The sequence below is a fragment of the Salvelinus fontinalis genome, chromosome 11, assembly GCF_029448725.1.
Source record: "Salvelinus fontinalis isolate EN_2023a chromosome 11, ASM2944872v1, whole genome shotgun sequence".
Taxonomy (NCBI): domain Eukaryota; kingdom Metazoa; phylum Chordata; class Actinopteri; order Salmoniformes; family Salmonidae; genus Salvelinus; species Salvelinus fontinalis.
The window spans coordinates 37,000,931-37,019,484 of NC_074675.1; the positions used below are offsets into that span (position 1 = coordinate 37,000,931).

The window sequence follows — 18,554 nt, forward strand, 5'->3', positions numbered from 1 at the left end:
AGCATAAAGATGTTGCTGAATAAATACTGTACTGCAGTTGTCCATCACCACTGTAAATAAAAACACAGCATCATGTTCACATCTTGTTTACATTCTTTATTGTCACAAATAATATGTATCTACCTTTCCAATTACTTTTAGAGTTTGGGATTTACACATGTGCTCTTTTAATTATTAGTTACATTGTTTTAGTTCAAACGTGCAGACTTTTTTTCTTTAAATGATTGTTTTATATAGGATGCTACATTTTTGACCAGTTGCAATTGTAAGCCTCATAGCCTACCTCAGCCAGTTAAGTTATTTTATATAGGTCTAGGCTCCGAAGAAATACACTCCAATTAAGCCCTCGTGTTGTTTGTAAAATCAAATGAAAGATTATTGTTGACGTGAATTGCTCGACTGGTGTAGGTTTTCTCCATCTGTTGGTGTGCAATACTTGCATAACAAGCTAGCTATATTTTCAGCACCAGCCTACCCTGGGCCAATGAAGTCCTACCCCGGCCAAACACGCTAGACCAATTGTGCGCTGCCCTATGGCACTCCCAATCACGGTCGGATGTGATACAGATAAATATATTTTTTTCAGAACATTAACCGTGTGTAGGTAGATACGTGTGTAGGTAGATGTGGAAAGATAGATACAAATTATTTTTTGCAAGTTGGGGGGGGGGGGGGGGGGGGGGTTCAAACCTAGCTCGGCTATTAGACAATTCTTTAGTAAAGGTTGAATAGCCTATTGTTCAGCAAATAGCCCGTCCTGCTACTCTTGTGAAAAACTAATAATAATACTTTGTCCCCGTTCCACATGTTAAAGATTCCAATTGATAAAGTGTTTTTAGCCACAATTGGCCCCAACCCCAATTAATACATTTGGGCACAGTCGATAGCGTCCTGGACAGACTAGAATGTTGAGGTTTCGAAACCTGCTCCCTGCTTGTTTCATTACATTATTATGCAGGTCTCAGAGCAAATAATCTGGATTGTTACTCCCATCTCATTCCTCGCTCTCTTCCACGCGTGATTCAGAACGCTTGTGGGCATGCTGGCAGGATGTACTGTTTTTTTATTCTGTATATATGAATTACAAAATCATGTTTCTAGTCTATTGCATAGTTACAATGTGTAATCATTGATGTCCTAGGAGCAGGAGCGGTAAACACTGTTGAAGTGTATCATTGTAACACATACATGCAGACACAGCATCATTCACAGAATGGAGTTTGATACACCTGGTATTGGATAAGACAGAAAAAACTGGCAAAATAGGGATTTTCATAAATTAACTTTATGACAAAAAAATATGCACAATCGTTTGTCTCTACACACGTACCATCACATGGGTGTGATCATTCTACAGTGGTCCCTGAAGCTTACGATCACACCCGTGAGATTAGAACGGCCAGTTGTGAATGACGCAACAAACTATTTACACAAACACAGTCCTTACAAAGTTATGTAGAGAATGTGAGCAGTTTATTTTTGGATGCAATGTTCAGATATTCACAGAAGTATCTATAGCATTACACAATCATCCTAACCGGAAAAATGTAGGCTACATTTGTCCTAGCGCTAACTGAGGAAAGATTGACGCAACACAAGTGGTCATATTTTCTAACTCTCGGCTGACATGAACTACAATATGAATTAGCTAATAGCAATTACTATGTATAATTAATCACATCATGGGTGAGCTATGCATGTTGAAGGGGTGTGTCGTCTACCATCGTTCACATCCCACCATTCACTTCGTGAAGTTCTCAAAAAATGAGTGAACCCTTACTCACCTTATTTTGTTACAGCATCTTTGGTCTGACAGATGATTACGTGAAACCCAGAATGCATTGTATGTCAACAAACATGGCTCCACACACATAGCTGGAATTAGCTTAGCTCATCATAATCAGTACAACCTTCAAATAAGTATCTTACACACACAATGTGCCTTTACAATCTATGCAAGAATCGGAATTCATGATTTATCACCGGTAATTGAAAAACATGAGAATAATACAGTAAATATATCAATAATTACCACACAAAATATTTTCTGATAGTGATTTATTGATACAAATGGCGCGTGCAGGCAGTTAATCACGTAACCTCTCACTCCCACTCTGAGCCATTCAGTGTTGTTGTTTATGTATGTAGCTAGTGAGCTAAGCTGTAGCATTAGCAATGTCTTTCAAAAGGAGACAACTCACAAATGCGGAAATTCTGGAGATTTAAAAACATTCTGACAATGAGTCTGAAAGTCAGGAATCAGATTCTGACCGTGAGGAGCTGCCCCCCCCAGCCATTGAGAACCCTGAATCTGAGGACCCCTTGACCACTGACAAAGTCCCAGTTCCCTTTGAAGATGCTGGTGGTGATGGAGGCAGACCGACAATGGATGAAGTACAGGAGTTCTGTGGTAGCTGGAAGGCTGCCAGCCATTTCACCACTCCTGGCCCTGCTGTTTGCTTTGATGACTCCCAGTCTGGAGTGAAACGCTCCTTCCCATTTCCATCTGAGGCAGAGTGCTTCAAGTTGTTTCTGACAGAGGAGCTGGTGGGAGACAAAGCAGAGACCAATCGCTATGCCTTGGAGCTACAGGAGAAGAGAGAGCCAGGAGTGGGGGGGACAACCACAATTAGTGAAATGTATACCTTCCTGGTGACAGTCCTTCTCATGGGGATAGTAAAGAAGAACTCCATAAGAGAATACTGGAGCACATATCCTATGTTTGCAACTCCCTTCTTCCCAAGACTGCATTTCATCAACCATGCTACTGCCATCCTAAAATACCCGTTATACAAAATAAGAAATGTCAACAGCTGGCAGTAAAGTGGCATGACAAACGAGACATCCATGTCCTCTCCACTGTCCATACAGCAACCATGCCGGCCACAGGGAAGGTGGACCACCTGACGGGAGAGAGAAAAATCAAAGCAGACTGCGTGCTTGACTATAACCTCAAAATGGGGGCAGTGGATAGGGCAGACATGATAAACAGCTTTGTGGAATGCACTCAGAAAACGACGAGGTGGTATAAGAAGATATTTTTCCAGGGTAGCTTCAAAATACAACAAGCCAATACTTCTCTGACACAATTAGCATTGTTTTACAGAGCTAATAGAAGAATGTAACTAGCTACATAAGCACGATTGAATATAACACCATAAACATTATGAAATTAGTAACGTTAGTTCGCGTTTCCGCGGTTATAAGGAATATACAGAAATATATGATGCTCCATAGACACAGTGAGCTACAGTAGAAACGGTATAACATGACATACAGAAACTATTATAACGTAATAAGGCACTTACTTTGTTAGAAACACAGTCCGGATTTGAACATGGGTGTCTGTAGTGACGTCTCTAGCACTGAGACACTGTTCCTTACAGCTGCGCCACTTGTGAGTCATAAGGCCAGGGTAGCTTTAAAATACAGCACATGCTAATACTTCTCTGATGCAATTAGCATTGTTTTCCAGAGCTAATAGAAGAATGTAGCTTGCTACCTAAGCATTGAGTATAACACCATAAAGGTTCTGAAATTAGTAACGTTACCTCACGTGTCTGTGGTTATAAGGAATATACAAAAAACATTATGCTACAGTAGAAACGACATAACAGACATGCAGAAACTATTATAACGTAATAAGGCACTTACTTTGATAGAAACGCACACATCTCCAAAGTTATTATTGGTAACGAAAACAACTATGACTGCAATGCAGGTAACAGATGGAAAATATGAACATGTGTGTGCAGAACGGGAGATGAGCAAATGTCTGTAGACTTGAACTGCACTAACAACTGGGAAGTGTTTGGGGAATTTTGTCAGGGTCAGAAATTATTAAAAAATTAATTGGTCCGCAAAAGTAAAAATTACTACTTTTATATGAATGAATGAGGTGGAACACATGTTAGAAAATAATTTGAAATTGACAAATTGAAAACAGCCTATAAATAAATTAGTCTCACTAGTGTTGAGTAATGTGCTGTTAAAAGTGGTGTAGGTCTTATTTATTTAAAGAGCATATTGAAGTTAGAAGCAGTAGGTTTTGAAGCAAAAGCCTACAACTATTTTAGCACCGTTTCACGTTTCTCTGAGACAACATGGGGACTGGTCTTGATAAATCAATGAGATTTTTATTTTCAGAAAATCTCAGTTTAGGAATTAGACAATTAGGGTGTTGAAATGTTATGCTCTTAGTGTAACCTTTATTTAACAAGGCAAGTCAGTTAAGTACATTAAGAACAAATTCTTATTTACTACTCCTTCCTCCCCGTCGGTGAATTGAACCCGGTCTCCCGCGTGCCCGCAATCTCTAGTACAGCCATTATTGAAGGCTACCAAATTCTTCTCAAAGATGCCCCCTGGTGGTCAAACTAGCACTAACTAGCATTAATGGTACCAGTGGTTCACACTTAAATAACGTGCCATAGAATTCTGCGGCACTATGCAAGCTGAGCCGCAGTATGCTGCAACTTTTAAAGGTGGAAAAACTGTAATTCGTACTCTGGTGGAGGGTAAATCTCCACTGGATTACGAGTGATCTGTGAGTGAGCACACTTACCAGGTTCACCATTCCGGCCTCTTCTTCCCCGCTTTCCTGGCGAGCCTGCATAGAGAGAAGGACAAAGCATTTCTGGTCAGGGCTTCCATTCTTCAATTTGCAGTTTTCATTTAAATGCCCTCGGGTTCAAACCACCCTAAATCAGAGGTGTGCCAAAATATTGCCTTTGGATCTTCTACACCTCAAGCATGCCATGGTTCATTAAGTATTTAGAGACAATTTAGATGCAAACTCAACTGGAAAAGGGGCACATACTCTCTTCCTGTTTCTTGGTGTTATTGTTTTCAGCTTGGATGCCGTGATTTTTTATTTGTTTTTATAACAGTAATTTTCAGTTTGCCTCTCCTCTTGCACCCTCTGTGAACAGCTCAATTAATGCTCAGCCGGAAGAGTAAAAACAATTACACACACATCTTTTATCCTCAGTGTTGTCCGGACGACCTCTGGGGATGTAAGCGCCGCTTTCCAAAAATGGCCTCAGATTCTGCTCATTTGGGTGGCGTGCTTAGGATCTGTAGCTACAGTGGAGAAGTTTGCCTCTCACTTTACTATTTACATCTGATGTACAGATGTAAGAGTTATTTTTATGGAAAGAAAAATGTGTTTGTTCTTATCTTAATCGGCAGTAATAAGCCATTGAACGAGCATGAATGACCAACCTGTTGTCACGCTCTCGGTTCTCTATGGTGTTTAGTTCAGAGCGTGACTAGGGGGGTGTTCTAGTCATTGATTTTCTATGTGGCTGGGTTGTATGGTTCCCAATTAGAGGCAGCTGGTAATCGTTGCCTCTAATTGGGGATCATATTTAGGAAGCCCTTTCTCCCACCTGCTTTGTGGGATATTGTTTTGAGTGAGTGCATGTAGCACTACGATACTTCACGGTCGTTGTTTGTTTCTTGTTTTGTTTAAAGTTTCACTAAAATAAAGATCTGGAACTCCAATCACGCTGCGTCTTGGTCCGTCTCTCCTCACGACCGTGACACCTGTTTAATAAAAGACTCGCACACATCGCACCGAATGTGTATCTAGTGTTTATCTGCCAATCTTTCAGCGTGCTGATTTTTAAGGACCACCTACTGTAAACGTCTGACTGCCAACATTTTTCATCAGAGGTGCTAAGTACTCTCGGCTAGCAAATGCTATTGACGTGTCTTAGCACTTAAAGGAAAGATTCACCCATTTTGAATGTTATATTGTTTTTGTGCATCTCTGAGCAATGTATTAATTCCCGGGGTCATTTCATGTTTATCTGAGTTTTGCCGTATCAAGCAGAAATTTGGCAGGTATGACGCAGAATTGTGATAAAGCCGTTCTCACTATACTGGAAGTTAATAAGAATATGACTTTCAGATTGTGAAAAGTCTATCATACATGTCAGATTTCAATACTGGCCGATATCATAACGCGGGAAGTTGTCTTCTCTCGAATGAGCCATTGATCATATTTTTGCGATATTCCTACCTCGAGAAATGTGTAATTTAACTGCCTCTTCAGTACAGAGTGCATTGCATTGCAGCCGTTGCATAGCCAATGCGAATGCCATAGGTAACAATGTCATACTGTAGGTAACATACTTCAAAACAGTTCCTTTTTTGTGAGTATTTTTTGCCTGCCATGTATGAATGTGTTATTCAATGTGTTTCTATGGGCTAATGGCAGTAAGACCAAACTCAATGTTTTATCAAATATTTTTTTTATATCATTTTTTTAAATACCTACAAGCAGTCCTGAAATTCAAAATCAATAATGTTTAAGCTTTTTTTCTGAGGAAGTCTTAGCTACACCATTTCACTTCAATGAGCAGTATTTCTGAAGTTAGACAATGTCAACGAAAACGAGCTTAAATGTGTTCAACATTAGCTTGATGGCTGAGCCAGTCACAATTCATGTGAAATGAATGGGATGCTGCATGTGAATGTGCCCATCAAAAGCTAGCTAGCAGTAGTAGGTAACTGTATTGGCTAGCAACATTATGAGTTTTCATGAAGCAGCAGTCTGTTCTGCCGCGAGTCATGTGGAACTATGTTGACATTTCAACACTAACCACTAGGCTACCCGCCGCCCCTCTTAAAGTGCATATGGGTCTTTCTATAAATAAAGGGGCCAATGTGTGACATCAGGGTCAACATTAAAAATGGTTTGATATACATTTAAATGTGATTTTCTTTCAGCTTCACAACAACGATGAGACAGCCGACAGGAAGGAAGTGTCAGGAAAACAAAACAAAGGAGATGATCGTCAACTTCAGGAAACAGCAGAGGGAGCACCCCCTCTATCCACATCGACGGGACAGTAGTGGAGAAGTTGGAAAGGTTTTAAGTTCCTCGGCGTACACATCACAGACAAACTGAAATGGTCCACCCACACAGACAGTGTGGTGAAGAAGGCGCAACAGCACCTCTTCAACCTCAGGAGGCTGAAGAAATTTGGTCACATACACATGGTTAGCAGATGTTAATGCGAGTGTAGCAAAATGCTTGTGCTTCTAGTTCCGACAGTGCAGTGATATCTATCAATTCCCCAACAACAACCTAATACACACAAATCTAAAGGGGTGAATGAGAATATGTACATATAAATATATGGATGAGCGATGGCCGAGCGGCATAGGCAAGGTGCAATAGATGGTATAAAATACAGTATATACACTTGATATAAGTAATGTAAGATATGTAAACAGTATTAACGTGGCATTATTTAAAGTGACTAGTGATCCATTTATTAAAGTGGCCAATGATTTGAGGTCTGTATGTGGGCAGAAGCCTCTCTGAGTTAATGATTCCTGTTTAACAGTCTGATGGCCTTGAGATAGGCAGGGTCTGAATCCTAGCAGCATTCCACATTACCTTTCTATCTTCTACTGCTAATCCCCTGACCCAGAGCAAGCGAGAGCGAGAAATAGACACAGAGACAGAGAAACTGAGTGAATTGAATTGCGTAAGAGAGAGATAGAAAGAGAGATTAAGAGTAAGATACAGAATGAGAAAGAGGGAGATAAAGTGTGAGTGTGTGAGAGAGAGAGAGAGAGAGAAAATGAAATTGAAACACAGCGAACAGCACCCAGCAGATTGTACACACATACTGTTACACCTGTTCCCAAAACACATGAGCCTTCTGCTTTCAGGATTCCACAGCTGTGGGAGGCCACAATGACCCTGGCAATAACCACTACGCCCGCTTTCTCTGAAAGTAATATCATGAATTGTATAGCAGTGTTAGAGCTGCTATACAATGCAGTTGTTGCCGCTCTGTATGTCTGTGAATGTTTGCTTATAAAGGGAGGAAAGAATATTGGTATTTAATGGCTGATAAATCTTGGCTGTTACATCTTGGCTTTAATAGCTATTACATACTAAAGTGTTTTTTTACTGTTAAAAGTGTGTAATAGATTTGCATTCTATGCTTACATTCATTGAGTATGTCTTGTGAACTCTTGAAGGAATATTCTTAGCAAACTGTGAAATTGGTGATATTGTTTGTGGCATGTGATATATACTAAACAAAAATATAAATGTAACACGCATTTCAAAGATTTTACTGAGTTACAGTTCATACAAGGAAATCAGTCAATTGAAATAATTTAATTTAGGCTCTAATCTCTGGATTTCACATACCTGGGAATACAGGTATGCATCTGTGGGTCACAGATACCTTTAAAAAAAAAATGTTGTTGGGGTGTGGGTCAGAAAACATTTGCCATATGCAGCGCAACACATCTCCTTTGCATAGAGTTTATCAGGCTGTTGAATAGTGGCCTGTGGAATGTTGTCCCACTCCTCTTCAATGGCTGTGCAAAGTAGCTGGATATTGGCAGGAACTGGAACATGCTGCCGTACACGTCCATCCAGAGCAATCCAAACATTCTCACTGTGAGACATGTCTGGTGAGTATGCAGGCCATGGAAGAAGTGGGCCATTTTCAGCTTCCAGGAATTGTGTACAGATCATTGCGACATGGGGCTGTGCATTATCATGCTGAAATATGAGGTAATGGCGGTGGATGAATGGCATGACAATGGGCCTCAGGATCTCCTTATGTTATCTCTGTGCATTTTAATTGCCATCAATTGCAATTGTGTTCGTTGTCAGTAGCTTATGCCTGCCCATACCATAACTCCATCGCCACCATGGGGCACTCTGTTCACAACATTGTCATCAGCGAACCGCTCGCCCACATGACAGGAAATTCAAAAGCTGCCAACTGCCCGGTAAAGTTGAAACTGAGATTCATCTGTGAAGAGCACACTTCTCCAGTGTGCCAATGGACATTGAAGGTGAGCATTTGCCCACTGAAGTCAACTATGATGTCGAACTGCAGTCAGGGAAATACCCTGGTGAGGATGACGAGCACACAGAAGAGCTTCCCTGAGACGATTTCTGACAGCTTGTGCAGAAATTCTTCGGTTGTGCAAACCCAGAGTTTCATCAGCTGGCAGGTCTCAGACGATCACGCAGGTGAAGAAGTCGGATATGAAGGTCCTGGGCTGGCGTGGTTACACATGGTCTGCGGTTGTGAGGCTGGTTGGACGTACTGCCAAATTCTCTAAAACAATGTTGGCTTATGGTAGAGAAATGAACATTTACTTCTCTGGCAACAGCTTTGGTGGACCTTCCCCCAGTCAGCTTGCCAATTGCAAGTTTCCTCAAAACGTGAGAGATTGTGTTGTGTGACAAAAAGGCAAAACTGCCTTTTATTGTCACCATCAACCGTGTAATGATCATGCTGTTAAAAACACACAATTTGAGAGACATAAGCTTTTTGTGTGTATGAAACATTTTTGGGATTTACAAGTGTAAATAGTGGTCTTCTGTGTCATCAGAAGTTCAACTCCTCCTAGTTTGAACTTGGCTTATACATTGTCCCTCCCTCTAAAAGGTTCAGCAGTAACTTAACAGTTATACTAAACCATGTACAACATTAAAATAGTAGTGTTTTTATGTTTGCATACTATTTGACCCACTTCATATGTATATAACACAAAAAACTACATTTTTGTCTGAAGCCAAAAAATACAGGAAATTCAAAAGCTAATTTGACTTATGCACTAACAAGGCTTCTCAGCATAAAAAGCTTGACTACTAAGTGTATGTTAGACAACAAAAATAGAATGTTCACGATTTAATGCATGCCAAAGATGAGGACATTTATACTGTCACGCCCTGACCTTAGAGAGCTTTTTATGTCTCTATTTTGGGTTTGGTCAGGGTGTGATTTGGGTGGGCATTCTATGTTATATTTTCTATGTTTTTGTATTTCTTCGTTTTGGCCGGGTATGGTTCTCAATCAGGGACAGCTGTCTATCGTTGTCTCTGATTGGGAACCATACTTAGGTAGCCCTTTTCCCTCCTTTCTTTGTGGGAGGTTAACTTTGTTTGTGGCACATAGCACTTAAGCTTCACGGTCGATTTTGTATTGTTTATTGTTTTTGTTGGCGTCACCTAAATAAAAGGAATATGTACACTCACCACGCTGCACGTTGGTCCAGTTCTTTCGACGGCCGTGACATATACTGAGGGCAGGACTTTCAAATAAACTACTGCAATCACACTCATGACAAAACATTTTAGAGGCCCCCCTCTTGTTGGCGGAGCGAAAAAAATAATTTTCAAGTTAATGTCTTGCAATTCTACACATTCTGCCAAGGGGATAGAGAAAATGTTGCAATTTTTAAAACAAATTGTATGCAATTCTACTCATTTTGCCATGGAGCAGAGAGAACACACAGTACCAGTAAAATTTGACACACCTTGTCATTCAAGGGTTTTTGTTTATTTGTACTATTTTCTACATTGTAGAATAATAGCGAAGACATCAAAACTATGAAACAACACATTTGGAATCATGTAGTAACTAAAAAAGTGTTAAACAAATCAAAATGTATTTAAGATTATTCAAAGTATCCACCCTTTGCCATGATGACAGCTTTGCACACTCTTGGCATTCTCTCAACCAGCTTCACCTGGAATGCTTTTCCAACAGTCTTGAAGAACTTCCCACATATGCTGAGCACATGTTGGCTGCTTTTCCTTCACTCTGTGGTCCAACTAATCCCAAACCATCTCAATTGGTTTGAGGTCGGGTGATTGTGGAGGCCAGGTCAGCCAAAGCAGCACTCCATCATTCTCCTTTTTGGTCAAATAGCCCTTACACAGCTTGGAGGTGTGTTAGGTCATTATTCTTTCGAAAAACAATTGATATTCCAACTAAGTGCAAACCAGATGTTATGGTGTATCGCTGCAGAATGCTGTGGTAGCCATGCTGGTTAAGTGTGCATTGAATTCTAAATAAATCACAGACAGCGTCACTATCAATGCACCCCCACACCTCCTCCTCCATGCTTCACGGTGGGAACCACACATGCGGAGATAATCTGTTCACCTACTCTACGTCTCACAAAGACACAGTGAGGATTTCCACCGGTCTAATGTCCATTGCACGTGCTTCTTCCCCCAAGCAAGTCTCTTCTTCTTATCGGTATCTTTTAGCAGAGATAACTTTGGGTCTTCATTTCCTGTGGTGGTCCTCATGAGAGTCAGTTTCATCATTTTGTGACTGCACTTGAAGAAACTTTCAAAGTTATTGAAATTGTCCGTATTAGACTTAATGTCTTAAAGTAATGATGGACAGTTGTATCTCTTTGCTTATTTGAGCTGTTCTTGCCATAATATGGATTTGGTCTTTTACCAAATTGGGCTATTGTCTGTGTACCACCCCTACCTTGTCACAAGACAACTGATTGGCTCAAACACATTAAGAAGGAAATCAATTCCACAAATTAACTTTTAACAAGGCACACCCTTTAATTTAAATGCATTCCAGGTGACTACCTCAGGAAGCCGGGTGTGAGAGGAGTGTGCAAAGCTGTCATCAAGGCGAAGGGTGGAGACTTTGAAGAATCTTAAATCCAAAATATATTTATATTTGTTTAACACTTTTTTTGTTTACTACATGATTCCACATGTGTTATTTCATAGTTTTGATGTCTTCACTATTATTCTACAATGTAGAAAATATTTTTTTTTTAAGAAAAAAAAAGAAGAAAAACCCTTGAATGACTAGGTGTGTCCTCAACTTTTGACTGCTGACCATATGACATTCTCCCAATCTTCTTCTGGATCATCCAAATGCTCTCTAGCAAACTTCAGACGGGCCTGGACATGTACTGGCTTAAGCAGGGGGACACGTCTGGCACTGCAGGATTTGAGTCCCTGACGGCGTAGTGTGTTACTGTGTTACTTTGGTCCCAGCTCTCTGCAGGTCATTCACTAGGTGTGGTTCTGGGATTTTTGCTCACCGTTCTTGTGATCATTTTGACCCCACGGGGTGAGATCTTGCGTGGAGCCCCAGATCGAGGGAGATTATCAGTGGTCTTGTATGTCTTCCATTTCCTAATAATTGCTCCCACAGTTGATTTCTTCAAACCAAGCTGCTTACCTATTGCAGATTCAGTCTTCCCAGCTTGGTGCAGGTCTACAATTTTGTTTCTGGTGTCCTTTGACAGCTCTTTGGTCTTGGCCATAGTGGAGTTTGGAGTGTGACTGTTTGAGGTTGTGGACAGCTGTCTTTTATACTGATAAGTTCAAACAGGTGCCATTAATACATGTAACGAGTGGAGGACAGAGGAGCCTCTTAAAGAAGAAGTTACAGGTCTGTGAGAGCCAGAAATCTTGCTTGTTTGTAGATGACCAAATAGTTATTTTCCACCATAATTTGCAAATAAATTCATTAAAAATCCTATAATGTGATTTTCTGGATTTCTTTTTCTCATTTTGTCTGTCATAGTTGAAGTGTACCTATGATGAAAATTACAGGCCTCTCATCTTTTTAAGTGGGAGAACTTGCACAATTGGTGGCTGACTAAATACTTTTTTGCCCCACTGTACATTCAGACTCTTCGCTATGAGACTCAAAATTGAACTCGCGTGCATCCTGTTTCCATTGATCATCCTTGAGATGTTTCTACAAATTGATTGGAGTCGACATGTGGTAAATTAAATTGATTGGACATGATTTGGAAAGGAACACACCTGTCTATATAAGCTTCCACAGTTGACAGTGCATGTCAGAACAAAAACCAAGCCATGATGTCGAAGGAATTGTCCATAGAGCTTCGAGACAGGATTGTGTCGAGGCACAGATCTGGGGAAAGGTACCAAAATATGTCTGCTGCATTGAAGGTCCAAAAACACAGTAGGCTCCATCATTCTAATGTATTATTTATTATTATTTTTTTTTTTTACTTTCACCCCTTTTTCTCACCAATTTCGTGATATCCAATTGTTGGTTACAGTCTTCTCCCATCGCTGCAACTCCCGTACGGACTCGGGAGAGCCTGCCAAGCCACACTTCTTCTTGACACACTGCTCGCCTAACCCGGAAGCCCGCAGCACCAATGTGTCGCAGGAAACACCATACAACTGGCTACCTTGTCAGCGTGCATGTGCCGGGCCCGCCACAGGAGGAGTCGCTAGAGCGCAATGGGGATGAGGACATCCCGGCCGGCCAAACCCTCCCCTAATCCGGACGACGCTGGGCCAATTGTGTGCCGCCTCATGGGTCTCCGGGTTGCGGCCGGCAGCGACACAGCCCAGGATCGAACCTGGGTCTGTAGTGACGCCTTAGACCACTGCACCACTCAGGAGGCAGCCTCCATCATTCTTAAATGGAAGTATTGAACTACCAAGACTCTTCCTAGAGCTGGCCGCCCGGCCAACCTGAGAAATCAGGGGAGAAGGGTCTTGGTCAGGGAGGTGACCAAGAACCCAATGGTCAGTCTTTGATGGGAGAACCTTCCAGAAGGACAACCATCCCTGCAACACTCTACCAATTAGGCCTTTACGGTAGAGATGCCAGATGAAAGCCACTCCTCAGTAAAAGGCACATGAGAGCCCGCTTGGAGTTTGCAAAAAAGTTACCTAAAGACTCTCAGACCATGAGAAACAAGATTCTCTGGTCTGATGAAACAAAGATTGAACTCTTTGGCCTGAATGCCAAGTGTCACGCCTTGTTTTGCAATGTCAGTCACTCAATTTGCCATGCCATCTAAAAAAAATTTGATTGATAGATAGCTGGATAGACTATCTAAACTTGTAGTAATCATGACAGAATATAGTTTTTTTTTTATTTTAGTAAATTTGCTAACATTTCTGAAAACCTGTTATTGCTTTGTCATTATGGGATATTGTGTGTAGATTAATTTAATAATTTAAAAACAATCAATTTTAGAATAAGGTGTAACTAAATGTAGAAAAAGTCAAGGGATCTGAATACATTTACGAATGCACTGTACGCTCATTTGCTGTCATCAAAGCCTTATTCTTAGCGAGTGAAACATTTAACATATTTTATTCTGATATACATGGTAACATTAATTAATTTCGCCCAGCAATATTGGTTCAATGTTGTTGATATTATACCTGGGTGAAATTCATTAATGTTACCAGCGGGACACTCAGCAGTTCCAAGGATATCACCCAACAAGAATCTCAAACTAATTATATCAAGTATCATTAATTAAGCGCAAGGTAGCAACTGAAAGAAAAATAATAATGCATGGTTTTGCAAGCTTCCCGGGGTGTACTTAAAGCCATGGTCAGGGGATGATGATTTATCCTCTCATAATGAATTTGCGGTTGACCTGATGGTTTTATTAATGCAAGTTATTAATTTTTGGGGCAGCTTGGGTCCAGCTCTGAAATCATCCAGATGACAGTTATCAGTTAATTAATGCTTGGGTTTCTCCTTTAGTCTTCAAAGAACATGTCATCATGCCTAGCAATATTAGCCCTGTGTCGAGCAGATCGAAACTAGTATTAAAAATGCATCTTTGAACAACTAACTAGTGGCACAAAAATAGCCTCTTCCTTATGTTATGTAATTGCAGACACCAAATCCCCATGTTCTTGCTCTCTATCTCACACAATCATTTTATTCTTGATTAGGAAGCGTGTTTCTTGGAGTGAAGTGACTTTACACAAGCAAAAAAACAAGTGACGGGCCTCCCGAGTGTCGCAGCGATCTAAAGCACTGTATCGCAGTGCTAGAGGCATCACTACAGACCCTGGTTTGTTCCCTGGTTGTGTCACAACCGGCTGTGATCGGGAGTCCCATAGGGCGGCGCACAATTGTACCAGCATGGTCTAGGTAAGGGGAGTGTTTGACCAGGGCGGCTTTACTTGGCTCATTGTGCTCTAGCGACTCCTTGTCGCAGGGTGCCTGCAGGCTGACCTCGGTAGTCAGTTGAACGGTGTTTCTTCCGACACATTAGGGCTGCTGGCTTCCAGGTTTAGCGGGCGGGTGTTAAGCGCGGTTTGGCAGGTCATATTTCGGAAAACGCATGACTCGACTGTCGCCTCCAGAGCCCGTTGGGGAGTTGCAGCAATGAGACAAGATCAAAATTGTGGAGAAAAAGTTGATAAAATACAACAACAAAAAAAGGGTTAATAATGTGGCCATTCTTATCATTTAAAAAAAATCTGTCTCTTTACTGAAATTAATTTCCCTTGCCCAAAACTTTTACTACTATAGCCAGCCTTTGTCTTGGGAAAAATGTATCCATAACTGTTATATAGTTAAAGGCCTTAACAAACAAGGCTTTAACTTGTTTGTTATCTTTTACTAAATCAGAAGTTATTATCCTGGGTGACCTAACTATGATTGGAAAATGCAGGCTTCAGACAATCTAAAAGATGTGTAATGATCTAAACCGAACCCGGCTGGTGACTAAGCCTAAATGGCCCAATCCTAAAGATCTTTCAAAATCAACTCTGATGGATGTTATTCTAATGAATACACTAGATAAATTGGATCCCGGTCTGCTTAAGTGTGCAGCGCCCATCACTGTTAGTTCAAAAACCCAAATGTCTTATTTAACATTGTTATAGGGACATATTGCAAAAATATGGAAATCAGCTCGTGCTGTCATTCGATAAGGCATTCCACTAGATATTGGAACATTGCTGCGGGGACTTGCTTCCATTCAGCTACAAGAGCATTGGTGAGGTTGGGCAATGATGTTGGGCGATTAGGCCTGGCTCGCAGTCGGCGTTCCAATTAATCCCAATGGTGTTCAATGGGGTTGAGGTCAGGGCTCTGTGCAGGCCAGTCAAGTTATTCCACACTGATCTCGACAAACCATTTCTATATGGACCTCACTTTGTGCACGGGGGCATTGTCATGCTGAAATGAGAAAAGGCCTTCCCCAAACTGTTGCCACGAAGTTGGAAGCACAGAATCGTCTAGAATTAAGGGGCCTAGCCTAAACCATGAAAAACAGCCCCAGACCATTATTCATCCTCCACCAAACTTTACAGTTAGCACTATGCATTTGAGCAGGTAGCGTTCTTCTGACATTCGCCAAACCCAGATTCATCTGTCAGACTGCCAGATGGTGAAGCGTGATTCATCACTCCAGAGAACACGTTTCCACTGCTCCAGAGTCCAATGGCGGCGCAAGCTTTACACCATATACTCGAGTCGATGCTTGGCAATGCGCATGGTGAACTTAGGCTTGTGTGCGGCTGGTCGGCCATGGAAACCTGTTTCATGAATCTCCCGACGGACAGTTATTGTACTGACGTTGCTTCCAGAAGCTCGGTAGAGAGTGTTACAACCGAGGACAGGCAATGTTTACGCGCTACGCGCTTCAGCACTCGGCGGTCCAGTTCTGTGAGCTTGTGTGGTCTACCTCGTCACAGCTGAGCCGTTGCTGCTCCTAGACGTTTCCAATTCACAATAAAGCACTTAATTGACTGGGGAAGCTCTAGAAGGGCAGACATTTAATGAACTGACTTGTTGGAAAGGTGGCATCCTATGACGGTGCCATGTTGAAAGTTATTGCGCTCTTCAGTAAGGCAATTCTACTGCCAATGCTTGTCTATGGAGTTTGCATGGCTGTGTGCTCAATTTTATACACTTGTCAGCAACGGGTGTGGTTTGAAGTAGCCGAATCCACTGATTTGAAGGGGTGTCCACATACTGTTGTGTGTGTGTATATATATATATATATAAACACACATATATACAGATGATATATATATATATGCAGACATATAAATGGGAAGTAGGCACACATCTTTCAATGATCTTTGTAAAGACAGACTGACAAGGATGTGACAATTCATTATATTTTCTCTTATGTTCTTTTGTTGTTGTTTACTGGTGCACTATCATTCTGAACATATGCAGCCAGGTCCCATCTACCTTTTAACTCCTCACAAATGTGGCTTGTTTGGTCTGCTGTGAATGAATACCACAACAAGTCAACTACTTGATTGATGAAGGCATGTCATCCAGCAAAAGCAAAAGCGCAATCATCAACAACAAGCACCATTTATTCACTAACTATAAAGTTGTTGGTGTTTTGCAGTGGACAAAAACAAGAAGAAGTTTGTGCTCTGCTATTGTGCCTGGCAAACCATGCACAACCTCCACCACCATCTAGACCTTTACTTCCTAATCACAGGCCACACCAACTGGTGCTTTGGCCTCATCAAGCAGTGCTTCAGAAAGACCAGAGTGAACACTTTGTCAGAGATTGCTGGTGTGGTTAAGGACAGCTCTGTGACAAGGGTCAACATCACACATCTGGTTGGCCTGGAAGATGGTATGATGCAGGTGGAAAGCTATCACTGGCAACAACACCTGACTCCGTACTTCAGGCCGCTGCCACAGATCAAGCAGTACCAGCACGTCAGGTGAATATAAATGTCATTGCATTGTAGGAGGTTATACTTATTATCTAAACTTGGGAGGGGAAATTATGTTATGCAAGGTTGTAATGTCTTAACTGTTTTGTTGATTTCCCTGTTTTACAGCTTTCCCTGTTTTACAGATGCTCTGGAGCCGGGTGTTGTTGACGCCAAGGAGCGTTCATATTCAGTTGGGACAAGGTTTCAGCTGCTAGACATCGCTGACATAATTTCATTCCCATAGAGGGTCTGCCTGTACAAGCACTACCTGGACACAACTTCCCAAAAAGATAAGTCTGTCTAGACCAGGGAGTTTTGTGGCGAAGAAGCATCGGAGCTCTGGTATCAAACGTAACATCACTAGTTGTAGGTGCCTTCCAGCCAACCTGACAACGGTTTGGAATCATTGGAGTCAACATGGGCCAACATCCCTGTGGAACACTTCCGATGCCTTGTAGAGTCCATGTCCCGATGAATTGAGGCTGTTCTGAGGGCAAAAGAGGGTGCAACTCAATATTCTGAAGGTGTTCATAATGTTTTGTACACTGTGTACATCACATCTTTCACCCTATTCTGCATATGGAAATGGCAGACGGAAGGGTGGTGCGGCAGGTGCCACTTCTCATACGCAGACGGAAGGGAGGGTGGTGCGGCAGGTGCCACTTCTCATACGAATGGTGTTATTTTATCAAAAACATCAGGTGTACGCCGACCCCAGCTAAGTAACTCATGCAAAGATTTAAAGCGCAATATTGTGTTTTATCTCCAGTACATTGCCATGATTGTCAGTTATGTAGCTGCTCTACTGATAATCTCAGTGCGTTCTTTCTGGGATGAAACAATCAATCTACTGCTGGAGAATATCAACACCAAACACATTGGTTCACCGTTCCACGGGAGCGGACAGTACACAGCATACCATAATGTTCTGAATAATGGCCAAGTCTACCTCGCTCCCTATTCCACTGACCCGCTTAGGCGTAACAAACACAAGTCCAACATTTATCAGAAACTGTTAAACTACCTGTTCACTACCTTCCTGCTCTCCGGGGATGTGCAACTCAATCCTGGACCTAACATCACCGAGCCAGCAATACTCACCGGAGTGGAAAGCAGTGGATGGCCTCGTCCACTGATCGTCGCGGAAGTGGTTGAGTGCTATGGTCCCATGGTTTCTCTCGACTCACCTGGCTCCAGGATAGATTTTGACTCTGCAAACATACCCAAGTCGCTATATGCGATCCCTGACTTTTCTTCTGGTATGCAAGCTGTTTTAATTAGTTCCCTGCATCCAGTGCAA

At 41.7% G+C, this 18,554-nt stretch overlaps 1 protein-coding gene across 5 annotated transcripts in view; it reads right to left on the reverse strand.

Annotated features, from left to right (window-relative positions):
- The window catches only part of LOC129865654 (collagen alpha-1(XXV) chain-like), a 315,129-nt gene that overhangs the window by 220,749 nt on the left and 75,826 nt on the right, over positions 1-18,554 (reverse strand). For all 5 annotated transcript variants that reach the window (XM_055938597.1, XM_055938596.1, XM_055938594.1 and 2 more), the window contains exon 3: positions 4,565-4,609. In XM_055938597.1, coding sequence (XP_055794572.1) covers positions 4,565-4,609 — 45 coding nt within the window. The remainder of the gene's footprint in view (positions 1-4,564; positions 4,610-18,554) is intronic.